Source organism: Pelecanus crispus, chromosome 4 (assembly GCF_030463565.1).
Source record: "Pelecanus crispus isolate bPelCri1 chromosome 4, bPelCri1.pri, whole genome shotgun sequence".
NCBI classification, from domain to species: domain Eukaryota; kingdom Metazoa; phylum Chordata; class Aves; order Pelecaniformes; family Pelecanidae; genus Pelecanus; species Pelecanus crispus.
In genome coordinates this window covers 6,703,211-6,718,714 of record NC_134646.1, presented here as the reverse complement: position 1 = coordinate 6,718,714, position 15,504 = coordinate 6,703,211, and the positions used below count along the sequence as shown (strand labels likewise).

Genomic DNA, 15,504 nt, shown 5'->3' with positions numbered 1-15,504 from the left:
CAGACCTCTGTCCTGAAAAATAAGAAGTGCAGGATAGTCCTTAGATTATGGTGATCTTTCTTGGTGATGTAACTGCTTGGAAAGTTTTCTGGGATATGGGCACCTGATTTACAGTTTAGACTGTGGATTTCTGAATGAATGCCATGTTGCAGATGTTTAACTTGTAATTTTAATCAAGAAGTTAACAAATAGAAGAGAATATTCTCTTCTGCGTTCACAGTAGTGATAAAGAGTAGGTTCATTGTAATGATTTCTCTGAAGAATCGCGTCTTTTTTTTTTTTTTCTCAAAAGATATGTGCAGATTTTCAGAATACAATGTCTTTTCCCCTCTCTTAGGTAATTCATTGAATATTAACACTATGAGCAATATTAACCTGGCCTCTGCCATAACCTTCAACCACATCACCACAGTTTGAATAGTAATGCTGCTGTAACACTTACAAGTTACTTCATCTTTGTCATATGAGTTTGCCTCTGTTGATGTGAATGAGATAGGTTACTCAAAGCAAGTATTTCTTGTTTTGAGAATTGTTTTAAATTCAGGAAGATGTCTCTTACCATTTAAGTTTCAAAAGATGAAGCCTAGTTCATCTTTTCACTTATTACTATAAAAAGAGTCTGTTACTGGAGGTGCTGATAAAACCTGCGCTCCATTTCACTGGAAGCCATTTCCACTGGTTGCTGTTTCACCTTTGGCTATAGAGTTTAATCTCACATTTCTGGCTACGTTGTTGTGATGGCTACTTTCTACTTTCTTGATTTCCCAATGATGTTTTTACGTGAAGTGATATTTCTTTTCTTTCTGTTCTCAGGACCCAGCTTTTCATTTGCCTTTGTTGCTTTTATTCATTTTTTCTGAAACAATAAGCATTAGTGATTTCCACAAAAATCTGGTATCTTTAAACTCTGTTTTTCTCTTCATAAGGTGAGAGGACCTTCAAGTGTGATCACTGTGATGCTACTTTCAAAAGAAAGGACACATTAAATGTTCATATTCAAGTTGTGCACGATGGACATAAGAAATACAAGTGTGATCTCTGTGACAAAGCTTTTGTGACACCTTCAGTCCTGAAGAGTCATAAAAAAGTGAGTAGAATCAGTTCTATTGTATTCATTCCTTCTGTGCCCTTAAGGTTGTGACTAAACATAAAATCCCCAGATGGTTCTGCATTTCTGGCTTTTCAATAGAAAGTTGTGACAGCGCATAACATTCTGAAATGCTTATTGCAATAGTGGGGTTATTGGTGGCATGCAGAATGTGCAGTGGGTGCATACATATAAATCCAGTGTAGGTACTCCAGCATCAGGTGTGTAGCAGGATGGGACTTGCTGCACTGCTCTTACCATACTCCTTTCCACTGATCTCTGCAATGGAATTGGGGTACACTTTAGAAGAAAGCTTGCTCACTAGTTTGGCCTGAGGTAAGATTTACGTTACAGGGAAGAAATGTGAAGAAAATAATTGAATTAAGAACAAATCAGCTGAGGAAAATCAGCTCATGTGAGAGTTTGTTGAAAAACATCATGCATGTATTATTTTCCATGTAGTATGCACTTTATATATGCATGTAAAATTGTAGTAACAAAACTGAGTGCAACTGACTTACTTGGTACAGTATCTTCAGCACATGAGTATGGTGAGTACCGTGCATTACAACACAAATCTGTATTTAAAATTGAAGAGAAAATGTAAGGGAGTCTTTCAATGTCTCTCCAACTCCTACTGTGTCTTACACGTGTAGGAACTAGCACACATCTTTGGAGCCTAAATCAAGTTACTGGCAGATAGCAGACTATTAAATTCTCTAATGTAATGGACAGCACTACCTCCTTAATGTGTGTTTTACAGATTGCAAAAAGTAATGGAACCAACTAGGAACAAAGTCTCTTTGGTTTCTTTTGTGGTCTTTTATAGGTCTTGATCTTCATTTTATGTGTGTTAATGCATTTGCTGTCCGTCTTCAGTCTGTTTTAAATGCTGCTTGTCTCATATTTAATATGCATTAAGTTACTTAGTAATTATAGTTGCTGGAAAACAAAGTTTCTTTTGATTGAGTGACATAACTGAATAACCAAGATGTGTGTCTCCCAGATGCCCTTAGTGGAAGACTTTCACCTGTACTTCAGAAGAACTAGAATGACATGGGGTTGCCTTGTTTGTAGATTTGAGTACGTGTACTATAAGATGATTAAGGTTCAAATAACCTGGTTCATCAGTTGTTCAGCCTGTGAAATCAGTTGAGTTTTGCTGTAATAGAGAACTTTTGTTATAGGATACTCTTTCTCTCTTCTCTTACTACTTTTAGAATAAGGAGTATAAACCACATTTGTTTTTCAAGCCCAAGTATATTGGGCTAAGGAACTCAAAAATGAAGGGCATGCAAAATAAACTTGCAATTTGTTTCTGATTACGTTGTTGGGGAGCAAGACTCTAGGAAGGCATATTATCTTTCATTAGACAAACAATCAGTTTGGAAAAAACAGACTGCTTTTCAGACACATAATCCTTTTCATCCTTTTCTACTTGTTTTAATGACTTGAGTAACAGACCTAGCCTATAATACCAATGCATTGATTTGAGATTAACTTTTTGTGAAGGATCTTGCCAAGATGGATCATAAGATCCCAAAATCAAAAACATTACCTGGAATCATTGACGAGCTCTGCATAAATTTTGAAACCTCTGTTCCTCAGACTCCTTTCTAAAAATTTCAGTATGACTTACTATTTCATATTAAAAATAGCCATATACATATATGTATTTATATTTTAATGGAAAGCAGCTACTGATTATCATTTATCCCTATTCTTTTTTTGACATTCCTTCTTAATTGCAATTGCTATTGCTTTGTGTTGCTGTCAGACTAGGACTAGCTGTATGTTTGTGAGCCTTGTAGTTGTATTGCTCTTAGAAATCTTTTTTTTTCTTTTCCTTCTTTTTGTTGTTGTTGTTGTTTGGAGTGAATTAATAGCTGTCTGTCTGGTGTCTCCCAATGTTGCTATTAGAGATACAAGTGATTTCTAAAGAACTCTATCCTAATCAAGAGGGATTTAACGTTCATATCCTTAATGTCAGGGAATGAAGACTAAGTAATTCTGTCCAGTATTGAAATGATATCTCATTTACTCTTCCTTCAGCTGCAGCATAGTATGTACTATGTGCGATAAGGTTTTTATGATGTAATGAAGAATTTTATGTCTCTTCAATGTCTTTCATGAAAATAAGAATTAATTTCCCTATCTGAAGAGAGTCATGTGCAAAGCTTGAAACCCAAATTGTCAACTGTACATATAATTTAAGGTGTTATCTTTCCTATCCCGTTTAAATTCAGTTAATGCTTATAATTAAGTAATCCAAAATTCTCCACTAAAAAAAGCAGTCACAGTTGTAAGGAAAAGTTATTCAATAGGCTGATAAATCTTCAGTTCAGAATTGGGCGTTGAAAGTACAGTGTGGAAAATTGAGAACCCATGTATGTAACTTACTTCAAGGTGGTTTTGCTGTTGACCGCACAGCTTGGATGGGAGTGTGTGATTATTTTTTTCCATTTTGAAATAATTCTTCTCCTATCGGCAAGGCGCTCTAGCCTTAAAAGCTTGATTTCAAAAGACAAGCTCAGTGTATGATTTAATGTTAGTGACAATTGCAATATGCCTCTTGTGATCATTTCTCTAAATGCAGTCTGATTCTAACATTTATTACAAACTAGATAGGATCCAGTACGTAATTTGTGTTGACTGAAATCACCGAGAACTTGCACTTTGAAGGATTGCTGTCTGTCGTATATCAGATGAACTGATGGCTGAGTTCCATTCATATGAGGCAGTCAGAAATCATATGCACAAATCTCCACAGAGACCTTTTAAAGCTCCAGTTCAAGTTTGCAACAGAAAAGGTTACACTAGATTAGGTAAACTATTTTCACTACATTTCATAATGTAATAAAATTCTGTGAAATGATAAGCTTTTAAAAATAGACCCATTTATGAAGATTAATAAAAAATTATTGTTTGCTGGTTTAGAAACCACTATCACAGATACCAGACTGAAAAATAGGTGTCTTATTCTTGCAATCATGAAAATACACAAAGGTGAATTGGGCATTTTTAATAGTAACTATTTAGGAAGTAGTAAACTTAGGAGCTGGAAAGCCAGTTTATTTTGCCATTAATGATGAGATTTGTTTAGAAATTTTAGAAGAAATTTGAAAGAACACCTATAGCTAATTCCTTAGAATCTCTGCCTGATGTGATGGTGTAAAATATATAATGGAGACAATAGTGGTCAATGTCAATACAGTTAAGATATTCCATATTTCACTTCTTTTAAAGCTATGCTGAAGCTTTCATTCTTGTCTTTCCCCACCCCATGTAGACTCACACAGGAGAAAAAGAGAAGATTTGCCCGTATTGTGGACAGAAGTTTGCAAGCAATGGAACGCTGAGAGTTCATATTCGAAGCCACACAGGTACGGTGTTGTTTATTGTAATGAACAGAGAAGACTTTCTAAATATATAACAAGGTATCTGTAAGTATGTCCACAATTGGTCTGCAAACAATTATCTACAAATGGAAATGCAAATTTACAGGTAGGCCTAGCACAGCATCTTTTTCAGACATTTTACCTGCTTAATGTGTAAAACCAGATTCTATTCTCAACTGTAATTACGTATGAGTGTGTGTGTGTGTGTATACATATGAATAGTTATATGTCTATGAGTTCATTCATCTCTGTGGCTGCTAAAGTGTTTTGAAACTCTGTTTTCATATTAATGTAACTTCTGACCTTATCACAACCTGCGTGTTACCCAAATTAGAATGTTCTACCTTGAGCGTGCTTTAACTCATTTTCTGTTGCAACATCTGACTCATTCTGCTGATCTCCTAAGAGTCCTGGGTCTGAGTTATGTAACTTATTTTATATTGCCACCCGGATTGCCTTACTGTTTCCCTATCATGGTATATATGTGCTTTTGTAAACACACTGAAAGTAAATTAGTCATGTTGATAAGTTTCATTTTGTGATCTTACACTTTCATTCAAATAAGTGGCAGGCAACTGAAAGGGATTTCTTTGTGCTAATTTGTTTCCAACATATAGTGGTATAGATTTGCCTTTGGCCGTCAAAGCATCAGTTAACAAATAGCCTTCCTACAACATTCCATTCACTTCACGTAAGCAAATTTGGTTTGCAGGGAGATGACAGAATTGGTGTGTTTAGTTGTTTGGCTTTCTACTATGTTTGGAAAAGTCTTAATCACTTCAGTCTATCAAGACTACCTGTTAAGATTACAGGTTTTACTGGTTTTTGATATATTGTGATTTTTGAATTTGACTGCTAGAGACACTAGAAAATTTTTATCCTGGTCCTGCAGTCAGGATGAAAGGCTGAAACTGACTTTTATCTTTAGCTCTTATTCTTTACTAAATTCCATGTTTGGAACATTTATCCCTCATAGCAGCTGTAGAAAAACATACACATATAAGCCTGTGTATATGAATTCTGCTCAGGTGGTTCACGTATACTGTATAATCATAGACACAAAAGACACTGAAGGTCAAAGCTGGCAAGACCCAGAATCACAATGCAGCAGTTCTGTCCATTCCTCCTCTTTATTCTTGTTCTTTCTCCCACAACTCCTTTGAGAGGCCTTCCTGCACAATCTCACCTGTTCTGTCTTTCTCTTCAGTATTCTGTCCCATAAGGGGGATTTCTCTTTTTGACTTCCTGAAGATGCAGAGAAGAGGAAGAAAAAAAAAACCCCACACTCATGGAGCATGTGGTATGAGGATTTAGAGAACCCATGGGGACTGTGCCTTTTGGAAGGACCAACCACTTCCCCACCTAGGCTGTACTTTAAAGAATCAGGTAGACAGGAGTAAAACGAAGCAATTCAGTAGTGGTGTTAGTCACTCAGCACATCAGTCCAGCTTCTAGGAATATGACTGCCCTGATTTCTAATCTGTGTTAACTTTTTTCATGAAGTTATTTTGCTGTTTTAATTATGGATAGTTCCTTACGTTCACCTTGCCATCCCATGAGGAACTACATTACCCTTTAACTTTCTGATATTTTGGCATATTAGACTTCTGTGAAAATTAGGACTTATACAGATTTCGCCCCCCTGACCCCCCAAAGCTTAAAGGAATATCAAAATGTTACTCTAATTCTTCATTAAAATCTCTGGATTTGCATTCCAATGTTTTTTTGCAGGCAAGTCTGCTTTATTGCCTTTACAGTATGGTGCTTTGTTTTTTTTTTTCTATTTCACAGGCCCTTTCCTTAAACTTTAGATATGTTTTTTGTGTACTACGGATGTTACACATCAGTTTTGCACAGAGTAGAAAGGCCCTAGTTTTTCAAGTTGATAGTGCAGATAGCTCTTGGGAAAATGCTTTATAGCTGTCTGAATGAAAATGCTTTTCACACATGTGCTGCTACCAGTTACATTTAATGTTTCAGCGCTCTCAAGCAGGCTTTCCTAAATTTAGGAGTTAGGCTAAGGTGAGTTTCGTGAAACCACACACCAGAGACCTGTAACCTTGACTATAGAGCCTTGCAAAATTTGTAGCCGCTATTATATGAGAAACAGTAAACGATGACATTTTGAACTTACTTGAAGTAGAAAGGCACTGAAGGTTTCCAGGACATTTGTAAATTAAATATGGTGGAAGAGACCATATCTCCTCTTGCCAGGAGATGGTACACCTTGGAATTACGGGAATACACAGTGTGAAGACAATTTAGGAAAGAATAACACTGCAGAAGGAGGGAAACTTTCAAGGCCTCTTTCTTTACCTAAAAAGCTAGAAGCACTCATTTTAAAGAGAGTTACTAATTCAGGAAAAATGCCTTGCTAAATTAATTTATAATGACCTGTGATAAATAAACACTGATCCTTTCTTCTTCCAGTCTAGCTGCTATTGTGATGTCAATCGCATTTTTGGTGGAGATTTTTGTGATTCACTGTGAGAATCAAATGAAATACATTTTCATGGTTGTTTTTGATGCCATTCTGTTATGATTCCTGACCGTTTCTTGATTATCCTGATGAAATGTGGGGAAAAAAAAGGGGGCAGGGAGGGGGAAGTTGCCACTAAGTTGTGACTTGTGGTTTAAAAAAAAAAAGAAAAAAACCTATAACTTATATGGCAAAATGCCTTATGTGAGGTTTAGTGAGAAGATGCCGTAGTTAGATTTATGTTGTACTTCTGGAGCGGTGGTTTTGACTTGTGCTGCACCTGAAGACTTCAGCCAAGTTCTTCATGTTCATAATACATGCAAACTAATCACAATAGGAAATTGTTGTCCGATGTTCAGCGGGTGTGAGGAAGCATAGCTTTCTGAGGAATAGCATGCATCATTTCCAAAGAAATTAGGATAGCTGGTGCCGGGAATCCATGTGATCTGCAAACAGTGCAAAAATGTTGAGTACTCATTTGATGGCTTTTCGTAATAAAGTTCACTGCATTGTGAAAATCCTTAACAACTTTTCAGGGATTTTCTGAGCAATAAGAAATTTTCTGTTCATCAAACAGTGGAGCCACAAACTTATTTGGTGATGGATGTTGGGTTTCTAAACATTGCAGCGTTGAATACTTTGTGCTCCTTGTATCTGTGAATTCTGTGGTTTTGAATTAATCAATTCAAAACTGTGCCCTCCTTTTTCTTCAGTCAGACTTCAAAGTATCACTATTCATTTTGAGCTAGCAGTGAAACAACCAGCCACTGTCCATTTTCAAGAGATGATTCATCTTTGTGAATAAGCCTTCAGCTGGGGCTAAGCTTTTTGTGCAACTAAGCAGTACACCGTAAGTGTAAATATTGCAAAGACCTTCATGTCTTAGTGATTACAGCTGATTAGGTTTGAGGTCCTGGTGCAGACGTTTGTGTTATCCCATTTTCTGTGTATGTGGTCAGCTAGACTTTGTTTTATTAGCTACTTTGTATAAGAGGCTTTGTTCTGTATTTACAAAATAAAGCCAGGCAGAGTTCTTTTTAAAAGTTAGAGTGAGCTGTGTATCAATTTTTATCCTTTTTTTTATTTATAAAGCTGTTCTTTGTAAAAAGTCAAGGTTCTTGGGTACCCTTCTGGTTCTGCTTTGGAATTGTATTTTTGATATGCTTAATAATCCATATAAAAAAAGAGAAGCTCAATGGATTTTTGGCTTTTATTTAATACGCAGCATGTGTTCTTAAATATTTTTACTCAGATGTATGCGTGCTTCCTCAATAAGCAATTTTCTTCCCTCTTTTGTCTTAGAGTAAGACTCTGTAAATGAGCCCTAACAGTACTTGGCCTTTTGCAGAAACTGGGCTGGTTTGGGGTGAGTGAACATGTCTGCATGTGCATGTATAGAGGGAAGGAGCTGATATTTGCATCTGAACCTAGCATATTGCTCTGTAATTTATCATCTGGGTTTCCAGCCTTGGCATGACAGAGACAGCGCTCTGTAGGTCAGCTGAAACACTATAGCACATTCTCCCTCTGCTGTATCCTGTTGGTTTATGACTTCTTAGGGTCAGAGGGAGCTGGGGTTAATTCAGCAAAAGAATCCTCTGACTGTGATATAAATTCCTTGGCTTGTTCATAAATTGTAAAAGAAATTCTATGGTCTGCTCCTTGGGCTTGAAAACCAGGGGCCGGGAGGTTAATTACTTCCCTAAAGTTTCAAGCAACTTCCAGTGTTAATGGTTACTGGCTGCAGCTTGTGCAGCTTCACAGTTGCCTTGTATGTAGGTATTTAAATAAGTTAATTGCTGTCTCATTTGTGTGTGTATGTATTTGTGTGTGCCTGTGTAATATGTATACACATGTGCATTTTACCTGTCTGGTATTTATACTGTTGCTTTCCTAATTACTTGTATCCTAATCCCTTATGTCACACATCAAGTTGTGGAACAATGAAAGCTGTTGTGAGGTAGTTTATATTTGGAGGTTGGTTTATTTGAGTTAAGAGAATTGAGTGTTTTAACTGTAATTCTGTCCTTTCTGTGCTGCCCTTTACCTACTCCGTTACATAGGGACTGGCGAGGGACAATGGATGAGCATACACGTCTTCCAGAAAGTGCTTACACATGCAAATATAGGTTAAAATGTAACCTTATTTTGCTTTTTCCATCACATTTAGTCAAAGTCCTGATAAAAAGCCAGTACGATATCTATCTTCACATCTGTCCTAAATGTTTTCTGAAAAGATTAATGTTTCTATTCTATACCATTTAAAAGCCATGACTTAATGTGGCATTCTTACATGTTATATTCTCTGGTATGTGGAAAAAGCGGCTTTATTTTGTAAGCATGAGTTCAGAAGGTTCTTTGTAAATTTGCTTCCATAAACGTGAATACAAATTAATACCAAGAGATTGCATTAAAACAGCAAAAAGCATTCAGACCGTGGACTTCCATATCCTTTGTGTCAACACAGTCAAGCTTACCTTTTCAATTTCCATTTCCATAATTAAAGACTGGTTTATAAGCTCGTGAAAACATTTCGTCATACTTGTCCCAATAACTTTAGGTGCTGATTGCCTTCTTGAGATGTCTCTCATCCTCTGCATCGAGAGCCTGATGTTATGGTCCTAGCTTTGCCATTGTAGCCACATTTCTGCAATTGGATTAACTAGGCGTTTGAGCATATTTAAAATCATATTTTAGGTCCAACTGTATAAAAATCTAGGTTCAAATTTTGCACTTTCATGTAAAAATTCCTGAGTAACCAAACAAAATACTAGTTGTGTAGTTATAATAAAAATCTTTGGCTATTAACAGTAGTTCAATCACCTATGAACAGAAAAGACTTCACAATAGTTGAAGGAAGTAATGAGTTGAAGTACAGTATAACTCTTGTTTATTGCTGTGTAAAATATGTCTCCAAAGTTTTAATAGCTAATCAGGCAACTCTTTGTTCTTGTACGTTAAGAAATAATGTACAGCCAGGATTCTCATTCTAGCAAATCTTCTGGCAAATTACCTTGTGAGTAATTTATATTTTCTTACATTGAAAAAAAGATAAAAGGGACTCTTGAAGGAACTTCCTCTCATATCACAATGAAGTATGTGAAAAAAATGTATCTGTATCTAGTCAGTGAACAGCTTGCAAATGTCTACAGATAGGTTGTTTCTATTCAATAACTTATAAATGATCTCTCTTTTATCTACCGAATTTAAAAAGGAGCTTGCAGAAGGCCTCAAAGGTAAGGATTCTGCATTTCTAAACCTTTCAGTTTATACATCATTGTCCTACTTATCTCCAGACAACAGTTAAATCTTTAAAAGTACCTGTAAAGTTTCATGCAGCTGTCAGCTTCTTGTTGTCTGCTTCCATGAATGAAGAAATGTTCTTATAAGGGATAGATTATTTGAATGATAGTGACATCTTTAGATCAAATGAATTACTGATTGATTATTGCATATACTTTAAAAGATTTGGTTGACTGTTGGGTTCACTGAAGTCATAGATGTTAATGTTCCATTCATAGGGAAACCAAATTGCTTAATTCCACTGATAGATGCAAAGAATGAAACAGTTTTATTCTTTAAGTGTGTGTGTGTTGGGGTTTTTTTTGTGATTAAAATCTTAATACCACTGTAGAACTGATGAGAGTCTGTAAGTAAGTAATGATGGTAGTTCTTTCATACTTTACAGATTCAGATAGCCACCTTATTTTGTAGGGTCCTTTACAAGTCTTTATAATTAATTTAGTTACAAATAGCCAAAACCTCAATTACATCATGATAATTGTTATTGACTAGATAAGACAAACATTTTGACTGTTGGTCTTAACTACAGGTAGTCTGAATTCTCTGAATAAACCCAAAACTTTGCAGAAAACAAACCTTCTCAGTTGTGAAAATACTGCTTCCGAGCCTCAAAGAATAAGACATGGCTAAGTACTTAAAAGAAAGAGTATTAATAGGAAAAAAATGGTTAAAGCAATCTGGTTTTCCCTTATTTTGAAAAGAATAGCATTTGAGGTTTTTCTTCTTCTTAAATATGTGACCATTTTTAGTGAATGGGAAATGCATTTGGTTGGCTTACATAAAAGCAATTCTAGTTCTCCCCTGTGCCTGGAAAATACACAAGTATTGGAGCTTGTTTAGAAAGCATTCACAATTACACAGGCTTAGTATTGTTAATCATTGGTGAAGAAAAAAAAAGAAGCAGAAATATTTAATCTCTTGTCTTCAGAGTCTGACAAGTTTGAACATTGGTTAAAATGAAGAATGTGTTAGAAATGTCTATAATTGACCCATACCTGAGTACTGTTTTTCCATTTCTCTCAGGCAACAGGACTCTTCTCAGAGCAGTCAAAGAGCTATCCCTTTCTTTGTCTGACTGACTATGAGTGTAGAATTACATGTATATTTGGTGTTTCTGGGTCTTGTCTCAGCTGATGTCCACAAGTATTTTATCTGTCAAATCATTAAGTTGTTTGGTTCTTGGTATGAGAAAGCTACTCCTCTGTGGGTACTTCTGTACCTTCTGAAGTGCTAAATTTTGAGTGTTTAATGGTTGAAAATCAGGCAGGCTAGAATTTTGTGTGGGCCAGATGGCTGGTTTTATTGTCCAGTCCAGATTAAGACGAGTCCAGGTGTTGTAAAGAGAGCAGCTAGCTGCTGCCATTGGCCAAGCTTTGTGATTACTATCCTGTTATTTTCCCTTCCTAGAATCACTGGTCAAAATTATAAAAATGCTTAAGAGACCTAGAGTATTACGTGCTTTTGAAAATGCTACTTGGTATCTAGAAAACTGCCACCTCTACACAAGAGGAAATGTATTATTCTGAAGAAGTAAGTATTTGTTTTCTCAAGGGCTGTTTGACATGCTGCACAACACCAGAGTGGGGAAACTTACTGAAAGTTTTCTTGAAGTGTGAATATTTAATCTTCATTCAGTAATTGGTTTTCTGGCGTGTTCTAATTCAACTCCTGTTGAAATCACTTGGTTCCTTGAGTTCCTATTTAACTTAGTTTTAATTCCTACTGAAGTTCCTTTCACGTGGGAGAAATTCAGTTCTGTGTATCTTAGGTTTCTTTATCTGTACGTACATATTTGAATAATACATTAACTGGATTCCGTACAGTTAAGGACACAAACTCCTTTTTTAATTTGATGGGAACACCATATACAGAGCAACAGCAGCTGAGGATAAATGTGTAAAGCTGTCAAGTGCTCTATGTGAACAGATAATGTTCTAAAGCATATGTCACAGATTATAATTTTGTTATATCTGTTAACCTTTTGCCCATCCTTACTTGCTGTTGAATGCTGTCATCACCCCAGATTATCTCTGACTAAAAAAGCCCTCTTGCAATTCCCATTCTGGGCTGCCCTCTTGATCACCTGGTATGGAGTGTTGCATGTGTGATCCAGATGGCCCCCTTGCCTCCAAATTCCTCCCCAGGTGAACTGCCGTCTTTCCACCACAGTTGGGCGATGGTGGAGTCTCCCTTCTTCCCCTCTCCCCTACCCCAATCTTAAGTTAGGCCTTTAAATTATACTTTACCATAACTGTTCTGAAAATTGACATTTTTAAATAATACACTCAGAGAGAGATACATATTTTTAAGAAATAATCTTCTAATCCTTATAATACATAGTTCAACATCTGAAAAGGAGCTATATTTAGAAGATGGTAAATGGTCTATGGAAAATTCTGAGGGACCACATTGCCCTAATTAGTTGTGAATTTTCAAGAGAAAACTGAAGAAAACAATTCTTTTTTAAGATACATACACTGCACGTGATCTGATGTTCAGTGCAATCTGTCATGACTTTTCCTTACGTTAGTGAGTGTTGATCTAGACCAGTGGTGCTGAATACCTCAACTGACCAAGCACAGACATGTTAAAAAGTATAAAAAGCCCCCTTGATAATTTTACTGTATAATTCAAATTCTTCATTCCTTAATACAGCAGTTCAGTTCCCGTTAAGACAGAAAGCCAGGGAGTTCGTACATGAAGGCTGATGTACACACCTGAGAATTGCATACAAATGACCAAGCAAGCCTCATGGGAATAGGGATGGTAAATATGACTAAATTTAACAGAATTAAATAGAAGTAATGCCCATATATGGTTTGAAAGATCTCTATGAGGCTGCTTCCAAAACTGAGTGTAATAGTTCATCAAATGCATAGTTTTGTATGCTGTTGACCATCTTCTCTGTGCCTCTGTTTCTCTTTTTTGTTGTGTTGGTCTCTTCAGACACTTTTGTTACAGTCTCTTCAGATTAGGACTATTTCTTTGTTGCATGTTTCATTTGTCTCATTTGATGGGAATATATTTGTCACCTGTAAAGTACATATTTGTTTTATCTTACTTGAGGTCATTGTTTCACAGTAATCGCTAACATTGGTGTTTGTATCAGGTTTCAGCCTGATTTTGTAATTAGCTTTTTTGTGGCTAAATTGACTACAGGGAATGTCAAATATGGTGTGAAAATAGCAACACATATGACTAATTTGAATTATTGTGTCTCAAAGTCTTTATTAAAAGTCTAGCCATAGCCACTGAAATCTTGAAGAATTAATGTGTTTTTGCTTTTGTTTCTTAACTGTTTTGCTCCCAGGGGTACCTGAGTTTGGGAAATCTGGGTACTAAACTCACTGTAAATACTGCCTTACGGCACCTTTGATTGCAAATGTCTCATAGGAAACTGTCCATCCTCAGTTGAACTGGAATGGAAGAATCTGGTGTTTAACTTTTTATGCTACATTAAGGTCCAGTAGGTATTGTGATCTCAAGCTAGAGATGTACACGCTTGAGATAAAAAGATACCAATTCTATCATGACATGTTTTCAGATCAAAATCCCATATGGTTTTCAATCATGGAATTGGTTTTTGTAATCCTTGTATTAGGGTTAAATTTTTTTGTTATTATGTTAAAAGCTTTGTTTTTATTCATACAAAATCTGGAAGTAGAATGTCTAGACTTTGAATTATATTAAATCCACTGCAATTTATCCAAGGATTATTTATTTGGGGTTATTTGTACAGAAGTGCCATTAATGTGTTGAGCAGTTTGTTCTTGAACAGCAGGGACATGACAGTCAGCTGTAACTCGAGGGTAAACATAGCATTTATTATGTCTGTCTTACTTGAATGTTTTGATATTTTAATGATAGCAATTGTTCTTAGTTATTGTTGCATTCACAACGTTACTTCTGGGCATGTTGACTGGACAAGCTGTCAAATTAAGATGTATTTAATATGCCTACTGGATTTTGATACTGTACTAAAGTAGAAAGCCTGGTGAAATGTTTTAGTGAAAAGTGCAGATCATAGTCTCCGTTGTCGTTTAATGGCAGAGTTGCGAACAATAACATAGAAGGTCAGGCCTTTTTTCAGATATTTTCCAAATGCAAAGTGTTAGGGTTAAGGCTTGGTAGTGTATTTGGAAGTTAAAAGACTTTTCCCTCACATTATCCATATTCTTTTATATAAAACAAATTTTGAAAAAACCTCAACCAACGACCCTCACTTTGTGAAATAATACCTTTGAACACTTACTCTACTATTGACTGCAACGAAAAGGCATTATAGCAAAAAAAGGTGCACTGATTTACTTCAGTATGATACCCCTGGTAAGGATTTATCATTGCCTCTGAACATAAAGACATTTCTATATTTTATATATCTTTGTATGTAAAAATGTATTTATATAAAAATGCGGAGTGCAAATGGCATAATTGTTAATCGGCATCAACACTTTACCTAAGGTGCACCCCCTCTTAGTATGGTGTTATCACACATTGACACCATATCTCATAAGCATGCTTCTAGCAGCAAATCCAAGAAGTTGTAGTTTGTCATAGGGGAAATAGCTTGCTTTCATTTTGAGGCTTAGTAACTCCTTTTTGTGAGGACAAGAGAAGTAGATAGAGATACATGACTTGCAACACCATTTCATTTGCTCATCTTAGTCATTCTTACTTTTAATCTCCTCCTAGCAGATCCATTCCTTTACTGACCAGAGAAGTTTTACATCTGGAAATCTCCAAGTATTTATTGTGTGTGAGCTGATCTGAAGCTTGGTTTAATATTCTAATGCTTATAATTGATTTTCAGTGGTCTTGACTTGATTGCAGACAAGTGTGAAAGCACTGATGGATAATGTGACCTTCCCAGGAGCTTTTATCGCATCACGCTTGCTCTCCGGTTTTTCTTAGTGACAATTCTAAACTTTGTCAAAGCACAAAACCCTCTCATTCGTGGACACTTGCAATAGTTCTGTATGAAACATTGCACTTCAGCAAATTTTCATGTGTGGGAGGAATATATTTAGCATTCATTATTTCAAATCTGTTTTTTCTCTGTTATCATCTTGTGCTATTTGCATCTCACAGTATTACAGAAAGGATGCACTGCTCCTGTTTATCTTACAGGACTTAAAGTGGGATAGACTGTGTAAGACTTCTCTTGGGGAACACCTGCTTTCCCAGTAATCTCGTTGATGAATCTGTTATTGGGATCATTTTTACAAGCAACTGACTGG

The 15,504-nt window shown here is 36.1% G+C and overlaps 1 protein-coding gene across 2 annotated transcripts in view; it reads left to right on the top strand.

Annotated features, from left to right (window-relative positions):
* The window catches only part of PRDM5 (PR/SET domain 5), an 88,983-nt gene that overhangs the window by 50,327 nt on the left and 23,152 nt on the right, over nucleotides 1-15,504 (top strand). For both annotated transcript variants that reach the window (XM_075709500.1, XM_075709499.1), the window contains exons 12-13: nucleotides 927-1,087; nucleotides 4,377-4,470. In XM_075709500.1, the coding sequence (XP_075565615.1) occupies nucleotides 927-1,087; nucleotides 4,377-4,470 (255 nt within the window). The remainder of the gene's footprint in view (nucleotides 1-926; nucleotides 1,088-4,376; nucleotides 4,471-15,504) is intronic.